The sequence below is a fragment of the Babylonia areolata genome, chromosome 11 (genome assembly GCF_041734735.1).
Source record: "Babylonia areolata isolate BAREFJ2019XMU chromosome 11, ASM4173473v1, whole genome shotgun sequence".
NCBI lineage: Eukaryota > Metazoa > Mollusca > Gastropoda > Neogastropoda > Buccinidae > Babylonia > Babylonia areolata.
In genome coordinates this window covers 8324202-8338980 of record NC_134886.1, presented here as the reverse complement: position 1 = coordinate 8338980, position 14779 = coordinate 8324202, and the positions used below count along the sequence as shown (strand labels likewise).

Here is a 14779-nt window from a genome sequence, read left to right as displayed (position 1 = left end):
ACAGGTACAACCACCAGTCTCCACACTGCGATCTGCAGTCGTCAGTACCCAGGCATTGTGCATGTCATGGACTGCTGGGCTTGGGGTTACTTCAGCTTTCAAATATATGTAATCATCATCGGGTTGAAAAACAAGAATCTTGCAGAATGTTTGGCCACAAACGCATGTCGTCAATCCAATATGAATCAGCCACTTTAGATGGATTTGGAAACGATTTCACAGCTTTTCCATCACAAAAACATGTTATACTGTCACCGTGTTCCCACTTTGCACCCTTCGGAACAGCAGTTCTGATCAAAAAGAGATGTAAGACGGTAAAAAAGTTTGTAAGCCACATTGTAAGCCACGCACTCCTGTAATCTATTCTCTTGCTGATTCAAAAGCTCTGGAAGTGAAGTTCCCTCAAGTGGCAAAAGACCTTCACCTTGACAGTGATAATTGTTCGGGGTCGCGAGGTCATGAAAATCGTGAATAGCATCGGGTGAAAGACACTTGAGTTGTTTCCCTTCTGTTTCAGTGAGTCTCAGGGGTAAAAAACAACATTGAAATTTTTTTAGTCGTATAATAGTCTCATGTATTTGAGTTACCCGTGACACAGTGGGCCTCTGAGGGTTAAAGAGGACAATAAAGGACTGATTGATTGAAGAGCCCATGTAGAACTTGTAATAGTAGAAGTTAATGTTACACTTACTAGTTGAAGTCGTGACCGTACGGGATGTCTAGTCCAAGAGTGACCAAGCACAGCTGTGGCCCTGACAAATTTGTCGACTGATCCTCCACAAGATGGCCAGTCCTGGTGTAACAGGGTGCATGTATGCGTCTCGTTCACCACACCACACCAGAGTCGGGGTTCGGTTCAAGACGGACACCTTTATTCCCATGAACCATCCACAAGAAAAGGGAACAAAACAAACGAAAACAAATCCCTGCAACACACACACACAAAACCCAACCCCGTGTGTTACAGCTGCTGCACTATAAGTGCTCTTTATAAATTCTTATACTAAAATCCATACTATCATTCTATACTCTTTCTCTCCAATCACAAGTCAGCCAACATATCTCTTGGCAAAGATTAATAGTTGCAGTTACCAATCAAATTACCTATAACTTTACTAACCTAAAATAATGAGTGAATGTAGAATAATAATTGTCACAATAATAATTTAGTCTATCCTCACTTAATAGTAATACACACACTCCACTATTATCTTAGTGAAGAATTACATTTTCTTAGGCAAACCTCAAAAAAAACATTATTGACAGTAGTAGTAGTACCGGGCAATCAGGTTAATGGTTGTCTTGGAAGGCTTAGACCGCAGGGAATCGTACACAGCTACAGTGTCAGAGGCTTGGTCGATGGTAGAGATGGCGATCCAGTGGTTACCATCGACATGGAGTATCTGGGCATACTCCGATGTTGGCAAATCAAAACTGAAGTTCTGCTGTAGGACGGTGTCTTGTAGGCCATCTACATCTGGGAATAATGCTCTCAGGAAACGTGATGCTACTGACATGTGATTGTCATTTAACCAGACTGTCGGATCATTTAACATCATGATGTCGTTTGCAGTCATGATGTTGCATTGCACAGTTGAAGCTGGAACGGATGCTGGCGGCTCAATGTTCTTGCATGTTCTGCTGCCATGGCAATGTGTAGAACAGGCAATGTTTTTGTTCCGACATGGACAACGAGCAGTAGTGCATGCCGTGGTGCATTTACAGGAATTTCTAGTGAACTTGTTGACTGGGTTGGTGCGGTTGGCTGCCTCACGGAGTGAGATGGAGGTATTGTCGATGACAGTCACAGCCCCAGTGTAGTGTTGGAGGTCGCCCGCCCTAAGTGCTGTTTTCAACAGCCCAAATGCTGTCCCGACAGTGTAAGTTGGTTGCTTGGAACCGTTGACTTTAACTACTCGGCCTGGTATGCGTGGTAAATCAGTTGCTGATCTGTCTATCTTTGGCACGGCAATGGAGACTGGGTCGCCAACATTGAACACTTCAACCATAATGCGTCGTCTCTTGTTGTACTGCGATGACATTTTACTTGCAGTACTGATTGTCGCCTCATGGGCCTTTCGACGAACTGCCTGACGCCTAACAGCCTTAAGAGATTGCGACTTCAGGGAAGGCTGTGGTGGTTCAGGCATAGGCTCTGGAGAAGGCTGTGGTTGTTCTGGTAAAGGCTCTGGAGAAGGCTGTGGTTGTTCTGGTAAAGGCTCTGGAGAAGGCTGTGGTTGTTCTGGTAAAGGCTCTGGAGAAAGCTGTGGTGGTTCTGGTAAAGGCTCTGGAGAAAGCTGTGGCGGTTCTGGTAAAGGCTCTGGAGAAAGCTGTGGTGGTTCTGGTAAAGGCTCTGGAGAAAGCTGTGGCGGTTCTGGTGAAGGCTCTGGAGATGTTTCTTGTCTGGACAGTACAGCGGTAGAATTTGTGGTCTCCATGGATGGCTGTTCATTTTGCTCGCAGGATGATATGTTCCGTTGATAATATGTTCCGTGGCCCCAGGGAAGAGGGGAGCTGGTGGTGTACACCCAAACACCAAGTGATATGGAGTGTCTTTGATTGTTTCGTGGCGCTGATTGTTGAGCGTGAACATGATCTCAGGTAACCATGCAGACCACGGATAGTCTTCAGCATCATCGAGTCCCTGTTCGGCCTTCATAGATGCTAATTTCTTCTCAACTTCCTGGTTGCCACGTTCGACAAGACCCTGTGACTGTGAGTGACGAGGGCGGCCATTGACAAAGGTCACATCTCTGTTCCACACCTTCAGGAGGGCATGCATCACCTGGTTCACGAACTCCCGGCCATTGTCACTGTGGAATATGCGTGGTGAACCCAAGTAGGCCAAAACTCGTTCAGCAAACATCTTTGATACTTCGTCTGCTGATTTGGTAGCCAATGGAAATAAGATATGGAACTTGGTGAAGTGATCCATGAAGTGGGCTATGTAGTGGTAGGTTCCATCTGGGCAGTGTCGCATGTCTATGAGATCTAGTTGAATTCTTGCCATGAAAGATCCTTCAATGATTGGCTGCAACGGAGGCTTGGTGATCTGTGGCTGGGCTAACTGGCAGGTGGGACACGTCTTACAAAATGTCTGTATATAAGAACGCGTGATTCCGTAGTAATGGCGCTGTACAAATTCCATGACTTTCTTGTAGCCGGCATGTTTCAGCTCATCAACATGCACCTGTTTGGTAACATCATATAACTGGTCGGCATGAACAACGCGCAGATGACGAGTGGCTCCCTCTATTTTTGATGCAGCTGGATTTGGGACAACAAGTGCATCAACGAGTTGAAGTGCTGGAATATCAACTATGCCAAATTTCTTTGTTTTGACCCAGTGTTTGAAATGCGCATCAACAGGATCACGAGGGTTCTTCAAGTGTGCCACTGTGGCATCGAACTTTTCTTTGGTGAGGACCAGCGATCGTTTTGAAGACAAAATTGTCTCAAGTTGATCCTTGCATAACTCTGTGTGACGATCCATGATCTATGCAATGTGCGCGCACAAAGAGAGGATCAATGATGTAAAGATTCAGGGCTACGTGTAAACATAACTGCAATTCAACTCTGAGCACAGTTCAAAAAGTGTCACTTTTAATTCAGTAATAACAATCAGCAGAGATTCTGATAATACTGAGTCTTGGCTGTCAGTCAGTTGTTGTCAATCTTTCCAAGTAAAGGTAAGAAAAGGTAACTCTCAGAAATTGTTGTCAGTCTTTCCAAGAAAAGGTAACTCTCAGAAATCTGGGAGTGTAAAAGTGCAATGAAAGGGGAAAGCAAAGCACTTAGAAACAAACCGCGAAAAGTCAAAAGAGAAAGGCTTGGCCCATCTCGAGATGGTTGCGCTTTCTGCGGATCGTCATATGGTTCTGCGCCATCTTAAGATCGCGCTGATCGGCAAATGGCGCTCGACATAATCACTCAAAAATAGGCAAGGCTTGTCAACCAGTTTACCACATGCCAACTAAGATTTCCGCCATACCAGAAACCTAATTTATAATAGTCCAACCATACTTGCTGAGCATAGTTAATTCACAATTTTTCCTTCAAAACCCAGCAGTTATGTTTCCAATAACAACTGTAATATAAGCATACCATAAATCACTTAGTTACTGATAACTAAGTTAGGTTACAGTTATCCAACAAAATAAACAAACAAAATATATCAAGTCATAACAGAGATGACACATACCCCACGAGTGTAGCAGAGGCACATGTGTACACCACACTGACCGCCAGTCTGACCATCCGGGTACGGGTAGTAAGTAACTTCACTGCCCTCCAGCATGGAAGCAAGTCACACCGGCCAAGACCCCTTCTGCTCCCCAGACAACGCGCACTAAACTGTCCTGTGGCCTGCATCTAGTGAACTGTTTTTCATTCAAACCTAACCGTATCAGAATATGCCTAAATCCAAATAAGAATAGTGGGAGAAACCGAATGAGAATAAACAAGGGAAGCAACTAACCCTTGGATGATATTTAACCTGGTGTATTAATTAGCTCCCTTACTCATAAACTCGTACTCATAAACATAATTATCTATCTCTATAATATCCCTACCACACTGGTTATATATAGGCCTTAGTGGTTGGCAAGGCTGTAGGTACCATAGTTTGATTTGATTTGGTTATGAATAAATCATTGATAGGGGAGACCGGGGCAGGTTGATACAGAAAACTCATTTTTGGCTCTCATTCGAAACACATCCGTAGGAAAAAGTCAAGATTGGTTTTAAAACAAAATTTAACCATTTTTTTATTCATGAAATCTGAAAAAAATGAGCATTAGCCTTTGGTTTTGGCACAACACGGTTTTTAAAATTGAAAAATTTCCGGGGCAGGTTGATACAGACCAGGGCAGGTTGATACACAAGGTGGGGCAGGTTGATACAGTCTGGGGCAGGTTGATACAAACTACAAAAAACAACTGAAAAACAACAACTATGCTGCAGTTATCATACTGAAAACACAATTGGCAACGCTTTTGAAGAAAAAAAGCAAAATGTGAGAAGCACCATTTAAGTTTTCAACTGAATGACTAGAATTTCCACATGTACTTGGGAAGTAAACCATAAAATGATATTTAAGTTGCAAAAAAAAGAAGAAAAAGAAATTAAAACAGTGCATATCATGCAAAAAATATGAAGTGACTTGAGTAATTTGCAGTTTTCCATGGACGGAAACACTCCTTTTATTGGAGATCATTTGCAAAAGTCACAGGTGAAGAAATCCTTCGTCCCGGTGTCGGCGCACTCTTCATGACACCACAGCAGGCATTCTTTGCACTGGATCCATATTTCTCCAGCTCGGGATGCACAAAAATGCTCGCCACAGATGATGCAGTTGTCATCAGCATTTCCTGTCTTCGTTGGTTTTCCAGCTGGAGACCTGTGAATCTGCAAAGTATAAAACACAAAGTTATTAGATATCTTGCATACTCTCGGGTTTATACGCCATTTTTCGAAAATAAGACAGTTCTCAGATTTCTCTAAGTTCCCTGACAGCCCCCCGTGGACCTTTACAACACCTGAGGTCCGATTCGATCTGGCCTCGTACCGTAAGGACACCACCAGTTCTCTGGCCTACAGAACCTACTTTTCGGAACTGTGCCACAAATTCCCCACTTTTCAAGACATCTTCACTGACGGTTCCAAGTCAGAGGACGAAGTCGCCGCATCTGCGTTCTGTCCCGCCTTTCCTGACCGGCCCTCAACGGAACACATCCTGTCTGACAGCTCGGTATACACCGCAGAACTGACCGCACTGGTCCTGGGGTTAAAAATGGTTCTCTCTTCCAAACAGAAGAGATTCATGATCTTTTCTGACTCCTTGTCAGCCCTGGAGGCGATCGCCTGCAGGAATATCACTCATCCCAAACTGCTGGAATTTTATGAAACTTTTACTCTCGCAACGAAGAAAGGATACGAGGTTGTGTTGGCCTGGGTTCCCGGACATGTTGGCATTCGTGGTAACGAAAGGGCGGACCTGCTGGCCAGGAACGCTGTAAAGAAAGAATTGTCCAGATCCTTGGTACCCTATACAGACATGAAGCGGAAGGTCAATACTTACGTTAAGGATCTTTGGCAAGAGAAGTGGAACACCCAGACGGACAACAAGCTCTTCCAGATCCGTCCGGACCTAAAAGAGACCCTCCCTTCGGGGGTGAAGAACAGAAAGGAGGAATCTGTGCTGTGCAGACTGCGTACGGGGCACACTTTTTTTACTCATTCTTACTTGTTGAAGGGGGAGGAGGCCCCTCGATGCGTTCCCTGTGACGAGCCTCTCACCGTGAAACACGTGCTCCTTGACTGTTGGGATCTGCATGACGTTAGACGCAGACATTACACGGCGGTTTCTTTGAAGACTTTGTTTCGTGATGTCCCTCCGTGGGCGCTGATGGACTTCTTAAAAGAAGTGAACCTTTTTAACCAGATTTGAAGGTTTTAAACTATGGAAGTTTTTTTTTTAACTTTGGAGTGGAAAGTTTGAAGTGGTGACTCGTTTTAATTGGTTGTTTTTTTTAGCCTTGTAGTAGTAATTGACGCGGCGATAGCCTTGAGATGGCCTTAGTGGTCGGCGAGGCTCTAAGCACCATAATTTCATTTCATTTCAATAAGACAGTTGTGTAGACGGCTGAGATGCTAATGAATTGAATTCAATACATAATTTCTAATGCTATGAAAATTAAGAACCCGTGAAACGCTACCTGAATTCCATTGATTAGTTGTGTTGGACCGTTGGCTGAGGTAGGACCGGGGGCTGAGGCAGGTCTGGTGGCTGAGGCAGGTCTGGTGGCTGAGGCAGGTCTGGTGGCTGAGGCAGGTCCGGGGGCTGAGGCAGGTCCGGGGGCTGAGGCAGGTCCGGGGGCTGCACCAATGCCCACAATCTCGAAGGTAGCAATGGGCCCACCATCAGCAAGGGCGGCGCCAATTTCACGCAGATAACAAACAAGGTCATCTTGATCCTTGAGTTTCATCAGCACCGCCTTCCCATCTGGTGAGGGCATACCGTTTTCTTCTCTTGCGTGAGAGTCAAACACAAAGACCTTTCCATCTTTGTCTTTGCACACCATAACTGAGGAATCCTTGATGACCATGATAGCTGTGGGCTTTTCCATAAACACTCTCCTGAGAGCATTTTCCAGCGTCGTGGCTGCTTCGGACATTTGCTGTATGGTAATGAGTCCACACATTGCTGCCATTCTTTGGATGTTGTATGTCTCGTTGAAGACAGTCACTTGTTCTGCAATGTCTGAGATGAGAAGATAGCCATGCTCATTTCCTGGTCTTCATTGTAAAGTATGTCCCCAGTGAGAAGGATACAGTCAAGGTCCATTTTCGTCCACTCTGCAATTGGCTTCTCAGAGGCATATAAGGCAGCAGCCGTGCACTGACGCCCTCTGCTTTCAGCAGAAAACAGCTGCTCCCCTTGATGATATGTGGCCATCAAACAGCTCCGTTTGTCATTTTTCTTGGGTCTTCGTACAAATAGTCGTTTCTTGATGCCCTTCCCTTTTTCATTCCTTGGAGCCTTTCGTTTCTTGGCTTCAGCTTCTTCCAGTTGTGCTTTCTCAGGGGTATCCGTCAGGATCCTGCATCTTCCCTGGCGTTTTGTGGAAACCTTCCTGCCATTTCTTTGCCGCGCTGCTTTAGGGTGTGGTCTTATATTCTCAGGAGAGAATGATGGGAAATGGGTGGAAGAGTTGACTAGTCCTGGATCAGAGGTTTCAAGCCTTGCAGGAGTAGCCGTCTGTTGCAAGTTTTGGGGTTCCCCTGTGTTGTTTTCATTCTGATGGGCGTGTGTCGGACTCACAGAAGTATCTGGCTGGATGGTAGCTGTGGACCCTTCGTCATTGAGATGGTCAGCAATGGCGGGTGCTTCGTTTTCTGTTTCCTCCTGGGGCGCAGGGTGATCGGTCACATAACATTGGATGAAATCAGTATCGCCGAAGACCTCAGTGTCCAGTGGAAAGATTCCCGTGCATTTGAATCCGCTGATGATGTTCGAGGCTGTGAAGGCTCGTGGGTAGGCGGTACCTACTACCTGAGCAACATCATGGATGGTCATCCGTCTCCCTGGATGGCTGTGCATCCAGTCGCTACTGGCAGCATGAAACGCCCGCTTGAATGGTCCGAAGACTGTTCTGTCCAAAGGCTGGAGGCGATGGCTTGTGTGAGGAGGGAAGCTGAGCAGGACGATGTTCTTTTCCCGACAAAAGTCGACCACATCCAAGGACACATGGGATTCGTGGTTGTCTAATATGAGCAGCACTTTGCATCTCCCCCTCCCCCCCTGAGCCCCGTTATTTGTATTTTAAGTAACTTTGGAGTGAAGCTAAAAATATTAATGTTTCTTTGATACAGTTTCAGATAATGATGAATTTTTCCGCATTAAAATTCAACTTTGGAAACCAAGTACAAAATATGAAAAACAGTTGCAGTCAACACATTTTTATTTTCAATGCATTATAATAGCATTTATTCCTCTCTTATTTGGTTTAAATTAAACAGTGAATTTACAGTACTATTCTTGTCAGGCACTGAAACAAAACAAAAAAAACATTTAACTGATTATAAAACAAAGATAAAGAACACTACTTACACCATTGTCAAATGTTGTGCTTTTCAGCCATCTGGCAGGAACAGTATCCACTGTCCCCTCCTATGTGAACTCCATGACAACAAATGTTTTGACTGGCAATTGCCTGCTGCAATTTTCTTTTATAAATTTTCATTTCCTTGCAGAATGAACAACTGATTTTTACATGTTAAAGGTGGTGTGGGTGCAGGGGTAGAAGAAGAAGAAAGGGGTAGGTAGGATAACAGGCAGAGGATATGTGCACAATCCACTCTCTCCTCGTACCACAGCAGGGTCTTTTAGTCAGATGAATTGACGTGTTTATTTCTCTAACTTTAAACAGCACACCTTGCAAGATCCAAAGTTGAGAAAAATTGTGCGCCAGTGAGTGCATCAAAACTTTCCTGGATTCTGGGCAAGGGGTATGCATCCGTAACAGTTTTGCTGTTCAGCCGCCGATAATCAACACAAAGGCGCACTGACCCATTCTTCTTGCAGACTATGACAGCTGGGGCCGCAAATGGGCTGTGGCTGTCTTTCACTACCCCCCCCCCCCCCCCTCATCCCCTTTTCTATGATATCCCGTATATGCTCCCTGACCTTTTGAAAATCCCGAGGGGGAATGGGTCGGTATGTCTGAGCAACTGGGAGATATGGAAGGCCGACTTCAAACCTGTCAGTGGCCGGCTGTCTCCAAAGGTCCTCCTCAAGATTTCCAGAACCTTCTGTGGGGTGTTGGTCTCATCTCCTGTGTATGGCAGTATCTCGTGTCTGGCCTTCCCTTGCAGGTGACAGATGATGAAATCCACTGCTCTCTCTCTCTTTTTTTTTTTTTTTTTTTTTTTTTTTTATACCCACGACTTGTAGTAGGTATTAACGTGGCGATAGCCTGGAGATGGCCTTTGTGGTCGGTGAGGCTCTAAGCACCATAATTTGATTTGACCGTAAAGGATGTCTTGTGACTAAGAAGTAAGCACAGCTCCGGCTAAAGAACACAACTTACACCTTTGTCAAATGTGCTTTTCAGCCATCTGGCAGGAACAGTATCCACTGTCCCCTCCTCAGTGAACTCCATGACAGCAAATGTTTTGACTGGCAATTGCCTGCTGCAGTTTTCTTTTATAAATTTTCATTTCCTTGCAGAATGAACAACTGATTTTAACACGTTAAAGGTGGTGTGGGTGCAGGGGTAGAAGAAGAAGAAAGGGGTAGGTAGGATAACAGGCAGATGATAGGTGCACAATCCACTCTCTCCTCGTACCACAGCAGGGTCTTTTAGTAAGATGAATCGAGGTGTTTATTTCTCTAACTTTAAACAGCACACCTTGCAAGATCCAAAGTTGAGAAAAATTGTGCGCCAGTGAGTGCATCAAAACTTTCCTGGATTCTGGGCGCACTGACCCATCCTTCTTGCAGACCATGACAGTTGGGGCCGCAAATGGGCTGTGGCTGTCTTTCACTACCCCCACGCCCCCCACCTCCACCCCCTTTTCTGTGATATCCTGTATATGCTCCCTGACCTTTTGAAAATCCCGAGGGGGAATGGGTCGGTATGTCTGAGTGACTGGGAGATCATCTGTGGTTGGAATCTTGTGCACCTCCCTGTCTGTAAAGCCAATGTCTGCCCCTTCAGATGAAATTACATGCTTATATCTAACTAGGAGATCCAAGACCTGCCGCTTCTGCTCCTCTGACCCTGCAAAGCCCTGCAACTGTGAGCTCAAAGACTCACCTGTCCCCACTGCCTGACTGGGTGACTGATTCTGCACAACAATCTCCTCTGAGTTTACCTGCAAATGGGGCGTTTCTCCTGATTCTACCGACTCGACCGCATGCAGGACTGCAACTGGAGTTCTAGAATCCAAAACGGTATCATCATCAGACAAGTTTGCAACTCTAATATACCTAGAAGTGTTGTCAGTGCCAACTAAAGTGGGGACAACAAACAAGCCTGGGGGTAGGGGGTGACTAGAGGGTTCTGCAAGCAGTTTTCTAAAGGGTCTTTCTATGCCACTTATCTTCATACACATCAAACTGCAACCCGGAACCCAAGTTCTGCCCACAACTCTAGCTATTCCCCGGAGAGAATTGCTATGGGCACATACTTCACTGATGACTGGTTGCAGACAAGGTGGAAAATTTGCATCATGAATTTTCTCACTACTTAGGGGAGAAAGAACCTGCTGCAAAATATTCATACCTAGGATAGCAGGGGTATGCTGTTTGCGCACACAGATGGAGGGGTCAGCTGAATCCTTGACAACCAACAGGGATGCCTGACATTTCTTCCCAAATACCTCTGCCTCTCCTTCCAACAAACCAACATATGGAATGTCCAGCCCATTGGCTGCCCTGACAGTCAGCCAACTTGTTTGCAGGAGAGGAACCTTACCTAACTGCTGTCTGTACCAAGATTCTGAAATAGTACTAACTTCACTACCCGTATCCACTAATGCCTTAACTTCCCTCCCCTCTATCACCATGACTGTGGGCATCGACCTGTCAAGTTGGTAAAGCTAGCCTTGGTGTTCGCCTCCACTGTTTAGCTTCTCACAGCAGAGGCATCTCGTTTCCCCCCTGGCAAGGGCGGTTCTGCTGCTCATCTCTCTTCCTCTTTCTGCAGTCCTGCTTGATGTGGCCAAGCTTTTGGCAGTAGTAGCACCGCCCGTCGTTTACTGGTGCCTGGGTCGTCGATCTTGGGAGGGCCACAGGGGATGATCCAGGGACTGTGTGCTCCTGCAGGGTTGCCATGGCAGTCAGCATGGCCTGGACAGACTCAGTGAGCGAGGCCAGTTGTCTCCTCAATTCCATCACCTCTGGCGATGGTTGCGACACCAGCTGATGTTGGAAAACCACTGGCATGATGTCTTCTGGTTCGCCCTCTTCCCGGGTTCATCTGAGGGCTTCATTCTGGATGGTGCAGAACGTGGTGCTGTCCCGCTCCCGAACGAGGCGTCGTAGCTCTCTCTTGAGGGGAGCAGAGGTCAGGCCCTCGATGAACCTGTCACGAAGCATCTCCGCCGAGATGTCGTCTCCATCTCTTTCGTTGATCCAGGCCTCCATGTTCCTTAGCTCTTGCGCAAACTCCAGAACGGACTGTCCTGGTGCCTGACGTCTGCCATGGAAGGCCGACATCAAACCTGTCAGTGGCCGGCTGTCTCCAAAGGTCCTCAAGATTTCCAGAACCTTCTGTGGGGTGTTGGTCTCATCTCCTGTGTATGGCAGTATCTCGCGTCTGGCCTTCCCTTGCAGGTGACGGATGATGAAATCCACTGCTCTCTTTTTTCTTTTTTTCTTTTTTGTACCCACGACTTGTAGTAGGTATTAACGTGGCGATAGCCTTGAGATGGCCTTTGTGGTCGGTGAGGCTCTAAGCACCATAATTTGATTTGACCGTAACGGATGTCTTGTGACTAAGCACAGCTCCGGCTAAAGAACACTCCTTACACCTTTGTCAAATGTGCTTTTCAGCCATCTGGCAGGAACAGTATCCACTGTCCCCTCCTCGGGGAACTCCATGACAACAAATGTTTTGACTGGCAGTTGCCTGCTGCAATTTTTTTTTTTTTTTTTTTTTTTTTTTTTTTTTAAATAAATTTTAACATTCCTCCAATGAAAACACTCAGTCGTGAATTTATGTATACTACTCGAAGTGATGAGAATGTCCTTGCATTGGTTGGCGAGGTTCATAACACCATAATTTGATTTGGTTAGCCACCAGTTCGATCACCTTATCATTCTTCAAGTCAGTATCTTTGAAATAGGTTTTGTAGAGGGTTTCCGGCATGATGGTTGCCTTTGTCAACCAAGCACTCTACCACCACCCCATTGATTTCTACTATTTTCGGCTCATCTGCCTGGGAACCTACGTTTTCTGTGCTGTAGGTTGGTCATTGACAGACGAGTTTTTTTTTGTTTTTTTTCCCTTCTTGTGGGTGCAGTGGAAGTGCCCAGGCTGGCCACAGCTCCAAGATTTCCACTGACTCTAGGGTACCCCATTGAAAGCAGTGTTTTCTGGCTTATCCTCTGCATCTGGAATGGTTCTTTCACTGGAAGCTTGTAGTAGTTGAGTTCCTTAGTTGTTTTACCTCGTCCTTGTATCTCCCACTTCTTTACATACTTTCTGGAGAGTGGCCTCATCCTGCTGAATGCTCTTTGCTGACGTTTGTCCTGTAGCTAGGTCTGGTGTACCCTGGACAGCGGCCGTCCTGACCCTCTGCCTGGTCGAGGAGTTCAGCACTTCTTCCAGATCTATCGCTTCCTTTCTCACGGGGGCAAAACTTGTGTTTCGCGACCCCTTTAGACACTTCCGTGGTTCCACCACCATCGTCTTCTCAGTCAGGCCATCTATAAATTGATCAATCAGTTCTCCCTTTCTCCTGTTGAGCTTTTTGTACCTTCCATACCCGCGCGTTCACGTCATTAGGATATGTGTGTTCTTTTTTTTCCGCACTATATGCTGCCTAACTCCTAGTTAGGCACCAATCCACATATGGATGGTTACCTAACTTTTGGAATGTGTCAAATTGTGGAATGCATCCTTAGTGTGGAAGGCTACCCAAAGTGAAATGGTTTCCCAAGAGTTTTTGTGGATGGTTACTTGAATTAATGGAATGGTTTCCTAATATTTTTTAAAATGTTACCTTGTGTATAAAGCCATTTTGATGCTGATAACATGGAATTTGAGTGATTGTTGAATGGTGCATCAGCATTGATATTCTGCACCAGCATTGATATTCTACGTTTTGCACACTCTTTAAAGTGCTTAGCTAAGCACTGGCACTTTAGGACAAGGCAGTTTGGGGATGTTTTTTAAGAGCCCTTGCATTCTTTGCAGCAAAATTTGTAGTTAACGCTGGTTTGCTGGCAGTGTATTCACCAATGTAGGGCAGGAAGTTTTCTCTCTCTCTATCTCTGTGTGTGTGTGAAGGGGCTGGGGGGCTGGATTGACTGTTTGTGGATTAGATTGTAGTCCACTTTTGGTAGGGACGCAGGTCTGTGTTGCTGGGGTAGCAGTAGCCTGATTCAGGTACAGTAGAATATTGTCAGAAGACAGGAAATTCTCACTGACAGATAATCTGAGTGAAAAGAAGGGTTTAGCCTTGACTATAATGCCTGCTTTGACTGCAGCAGACCAAGGGTTCACTGAAGCTCATGTGGGTCGTCCACGACCCATACCGCTGTCGCGACTACACACGGAAGCTCATGTGGGTCGTCCACGACCCATACCTTTTAAAGAGACAAAAACCTGTATATTCCTCCAAAGCTTGTATGGGTCATGCACGACCCATACTTTGTAAAGAGACAAAAACCTGTATATGCACTGTCCGACGCCAAAGGCTCCACGATGGCGACGATGTTAAGTGAGGACAAGGTGGAGGGTTCAAGATATAATTTCCTATCACCCCATTTGGGGGTTGAAAGATTACCTACAAACAGGATCTGCATGACGTTAGACACAGACATTACACGGCGGTTTCTCTGAAGACCTTATTTCGTGATGCCCCTCCATGGACGCTGATGGGACTTCTTGAAAGAAGTGAACCCTCGATATATTATTAAACATGTGAATAGTGTGATGTGAATGTTTCTTTTGGAATGCAGTTAAGTTAGCTTCTTTTTTTTCTTTTTTTAATACAATTTTTTATGTTTAGCATGCTTGTGGCCACTATGCATTTGTTGTTTGCTTGGATGCATACAAAACGACTTGTGGTTTCATCTCGGAAGAATGTTTTTAATTGTTGATTAAAATTCAAATATGAAAGACAAAACTTCTTGTCTGTTTGCTTTTGATTATGTGTGTGTAGAATGCGATGTGTGGGGGAGAGAGAGACGCGCGAAGGTGTGCATGCCTCACATACACACCACCCCAATACACAATTTCTATCGACACTCACAAAGCACATCATAATCACTTTCTGTTTCTCAAGGAGGCTTCACTGCGTCCGGACAAATCCATATACGCTACACCGTATCTAGGTAGATGCCTGACCAGCAGCATAAGCCGACGTGCTTGGTGAGGACTTGGGTGTATACTTACAAGTTAATATTTGTGTACCTGCAGAATGGATTTTTTCTACAGAATTTTGCCAGAGGACTCTACTCGTTGCTGTGGGTTCTTTTTCAGTGCGCCAAGTGCGTGCTGCAAATGGGACCTCGGTTTATCGTCTCATCCAAATGACTAGACGTTCT

General features: G+C 45.5%; 1 protein-coding gene across 1 annotated transcript; it reads right to left on the bottom strand.

The window, feature by feature from the left end:
- Positions 1–3718: 3718 nt before the first annotated feature.
- On the bottom strand, positions 3719–7221 carry LOC143287488 (uncharacterized). Its single transcript, XM_076595506.1, has 2 exons — positions 6717–7221; positions 3719–5406 (listed from the first exon to the last, which is right to left on the bottom strand). The coding sequence occupies exons 1-2, from the start codon at positions 7209–7211 to the stop codon at positions 5212–5214; spliced, it is 690 nt and encodes a 229-aa protein (XP_076451621.1). The 5' UTR covers positions 7212–7221; the 3' UTR covers positions 3719–5211.
- Between the last annotated feature and the right edge of the window lie 7558 nt (positions 7222–14779).

What these genes read in the sequence shown, in the direction of transcription:
- LOC143287488 (XM_076595506.1), bottom strand. Translation starts at nt 7,211, where the DNA reads ATGGCAGCAATGTGTGGACTCATTACCATACAGCAAATGTCCGAAGCA. An exon ending in AACTAATCAATGGAATTCAG is followed by an intron (nt 5,407 to 6,716) that starts GTAGCGTTTCAC and finishes TATACTTTGCAG; the next exon opens with ATTCACAGGTCTCCAGCTGG.